The 3,502-nt window shown below is 39.4% G+C and overlaps 1 protein-coding gene across 1 annotated transcript; it reads left to right on the top strand.

Moving 5' to 3' along the window:
• The first annotated feature begins 622 nt into the window (after positions 1–622).
• Positions 623–2,610, top strand: LOC114755768 (UDP-glucuronate 4-epimerase 3). The gene has a single exon (XM_028944639.1). It carries the CDS (start codon positions 956–958, stop codon positions 2,252–2,254), a length of 1,299 nt encoding a protein of 432 aa, XP_028800472.1. The 5' UTR covers positions 623–955; the 3' UTR covers positions 2,255–2,610.
• The last annotated feature ends 892 nt before the right edge of the window (positions 2,611–3,502 follow it).

Here is a 3,502-nt window from a genome sequence, read left to right as displayed (position 1 = left end):
TATTTGCTGTAAGTTATACCATCTATAAATCATGAAATGATGATATTAATATCAAATTCTTATGCGTAAAGTGCACTGTATCTCATATTCTTTTGTGTTGTACTCGAATTATAAAAAATAAAATTATCAAGAATATTTAATTAAATATAAAATTATGATAATAATTTTCTCAATTTAGAGATCATGAAAATAACAAGGGAAAAGGATGGAATCTCTTTATATGGCAAAAACTCTCTAATTCTCATAATCTCCAAATCCTACAAACCATTCGTTGTACTCCTCAAATCCCTAAATTAAACCCTCACGTTCATGTGAGATGAGGTAAATTCACACATTAAAAAAGGATTTGGATGAAATTTTGGAATTCCCAAATCCAAGGCCGTCCATCCAATCAAAATTAGCATCTCAAATGGAATTATTAGACTTGGTTTTTTTAGTCTTCTCATTAGCCACTTGCATTTCTTTCTCCCATGGACTCTTGTGGTCTTAATTTTATTGCAGCAACCATCTAAATCTGCTGGTAAGAAAAAAACCCATCTAAATCATCCACGTTTGATAGATTTTCCATCATATTCCACAGTTTACACTCTGGCCTGTCTTCTTCTTCCTCTCCCTCCCTAGCTGTTAATTCGTTTTTAAATAAAAATCCCTTCTTTAGTCCTCTTTTTTGTCTGTAAATCTATATGCCCGTAAGAGTGGCCAGCATCATCGCCATTCACCAACCCATCTCTCCAAGAAACAAGAAGAATCGTATAATACAGCGAGGATAAAGAGCTAGAAGAACACTTTCTTTCTCCACTTTTCTTGTTTTGGACACTATTCCTTAAGGATCCCAGTTTATGAAACCCTAAGCCTAACGTTTTCGTGAAGCGAGAGCTGGTAGATTTCATCCACATTTTGAGGAAGGAGGAGAAAGAAGGGTAGTGTGTGTTTGTTTCCTTTGAGATTTGCTTAAATGTCACATTTAGATGATCCTCCCTCCACTCCAGGAAAGTTCAAGATGGAAAAGTCCCCGTATTTTCACAGGGTTCGATGGCATTCCTCTCTCGCGAAGCTCACGTTTTGGTCTCTCGTGTTCTTAGGTCTGATTTTTATTTTCTTTTTCCGATCGCCACCATCCGGGTCGCTGCCTTCAGATCCATCTCGCCGTTCCCTGAGAACGAGCGGATGGGGTGGTTCCGCATGGGAGAAGAGGGTTCGTTCTTCTGCAAAAGTGAGGTCTCGCAATGGGATATCAGTGCTGGTTACCGGAGCCACCGGATTCGTCGGTACCCATGTCTCGGCAGCTCTCAAACGCAGGGGTGATGGTGTACTTGGCCTTGACAATTTCAACGATTACTATGATCCTTCTCTGAAACGCGCTCGCCAAGCTCTTCTAGAGCGCACCGGTGTGTACATTGTTGAAGGTGATATCAACGATTCAGCGCTTCTTAAGAAGCTATTCGAGGTTGTACCATTTACCCATGTGATGCATCTGGCTGCTCAAGCTGGCGTGAGGTATGCAATGGAAAATCCTGGATCCTATGTGCACAGTAATATTGCTGGTTTTGTGAATCTACTTGAAGTTTGTAAATCAGTAAACCCACAACCTGCAATAGTGTGGGCATCTTCTAGCTCTGTTTATGGACTTAATACGAAGGTGCCCTTCTCAGAAAGAGATAGAACAGACCAGCCTGCTAGCTTATATGCTGCAACTAAGAAGGCTGGGGAAGAAATTGCTCATACATATAATCATATATATGGCCTTTCCTTAACAGGATTGCGATTCTTTACTGTTTATGGACCTTGGGGTAGGCCTGATATGGCATACTTCTTTTTTACAAGAGATATTTTGAAGGGGAAGTCGATTTCCATATTTGAAGCGCCTAATCATGGCACGGTTGCGAGGGATTTTACGTACATTGATGACATTGTGAGGGGTTGCTTAGGAGCATTGGATACTGCAGAGAAGAGCACTGGCAGTGGTGGGAAGAAGAGAGGGCCGGCTCAATTGAGGGTTTTCAATTTAGGGAATACTTCACCTGTGCCAGTCACAGAACTTGTGAGCATATTGGAGAGGCTCTTAAAGGTGAAGGCGAAGCGAAACATAATGAAGTTGCCACGAAATGGTGATGTGCAGTTTACTCATGCAAACATTAGCTTCGCTCAGAGAGAACTTGGGTATAAGCCTACGACAGATCTGCAGACTGGTTTGAAGAAATTTGTTCGGTGGTACCTCAATTACTACTCTGGTGGGAAGAAAGCTGGTGGTTGATGGATTCTCTTAGCTGTGTGGTAGGAACATTGAATTCTTGTTCATTATGATTGTTGTGATTGTCCTTTAGTGTTTCTCTTAACTGCACGATCATATTGTGTTTCATATGTCTTCATGATGCCACGTAAGGAGGGACATTGTTTCTTACACTGAGGAAGTTTTGTCATTGATGGAGATCATTTCCTGGAATCTGTAACAAATATCAAACAAACTATTCTTCTCTCATTCTTTTTCCAGAATGTAATTGTTCTAGTTTCAGAAATGTAGCATTTATGACCGATAGACCATATGCTGATTGGTGGCAGTGTATTATTCTTATGCAAACTCAATAAAATAGCACACTAAAATTTGATTCCTGTTTTCTGACCAATTTAAATACTTATATTCCTTTCAGTAAGTTAACTGTGCTCTTGTATTAGTTTTGTTTTATTCTTGTTTCTTACATTTTGAGAGGGACTCTGGCGCGGCCATTCCTCTTGTCCTTGAACTGCCAGCTCATTTCCTTGTTCTTTTTATTATTAGTGTAAGAAAAGGGGTTACATATTGCAGTCCTGATGCGTTTGAGGCGTTATGATGTTGGGGGAAGCATCTATGACATGCTTTTGAAGTGCTCTCTTTCCACTTAACAGGACTATTATTGGAAGCATCTTTTAGGAATCATATTGCTATACTTCAAGTTACGTTTTGGCTGTAGTTCCTTCCTAGTTTCATTTACATCTTTGTTTTAGTACTGGGTGGGATTTATCTAAGCATGTGCAGATTCCTATATGTTCAATTTAGAAATAGATTGTTCACGCCTGTTTTGCCAATTGGTTAAAGCTTCTTTTCTAACTCTTTTCTTAATTTTTGTATGAGCGACAATTGAAGTTGCTGAACTTGAACTTAATATCTCTACAGGGGACTTAGCTGGCAATTTCTGAACTTCATCTTCACCTCTGCATTTGTATAGATAATGAGGCTCCTTTACTGTACATTTCACATTTCTGTGAATGTTGAGGGCCTGTTGTGAAAAGCGTTGTGCTGTTTTACTGAAAACATCATCTTTCTCTGATTTGGTTCTCTGGTTTGTGATTGGATTTCAATGTGGTAAAGTTTTCGGCGCTCGCTTGTTGTCATTTGCTATACGGTCACATTCAGTGAACTGAGGTCTGAGATTAAAAGTAACTAGCATGATATACTTCATCCAGTTCTGTGATAAGGTGAGGTTAAAGCAAGTAGAGATTATTTGGATTTTTCATTTTGCTTCTT

Source organism: Neltuma alba, unplaced genomic scaffold (assembly GCF_004799145.2).
Source record: "Neltuma alba isolate B1F8T4 unplaced genomic scaffold, ASM479914v2 tig00010339_pilon, whole genome shotgun sequence".
Lineage (NCBI taxonomy): Eukaryota > Viridiplantae > Streptophyta > Magnoliopsida > Fabales > Fabaceae > Neltuma > Neltuma alba.
Note: the sequence above shows the minus strand (reverse complement) of the source record. Positions and strands in the feature narration are given on the sequence as shown.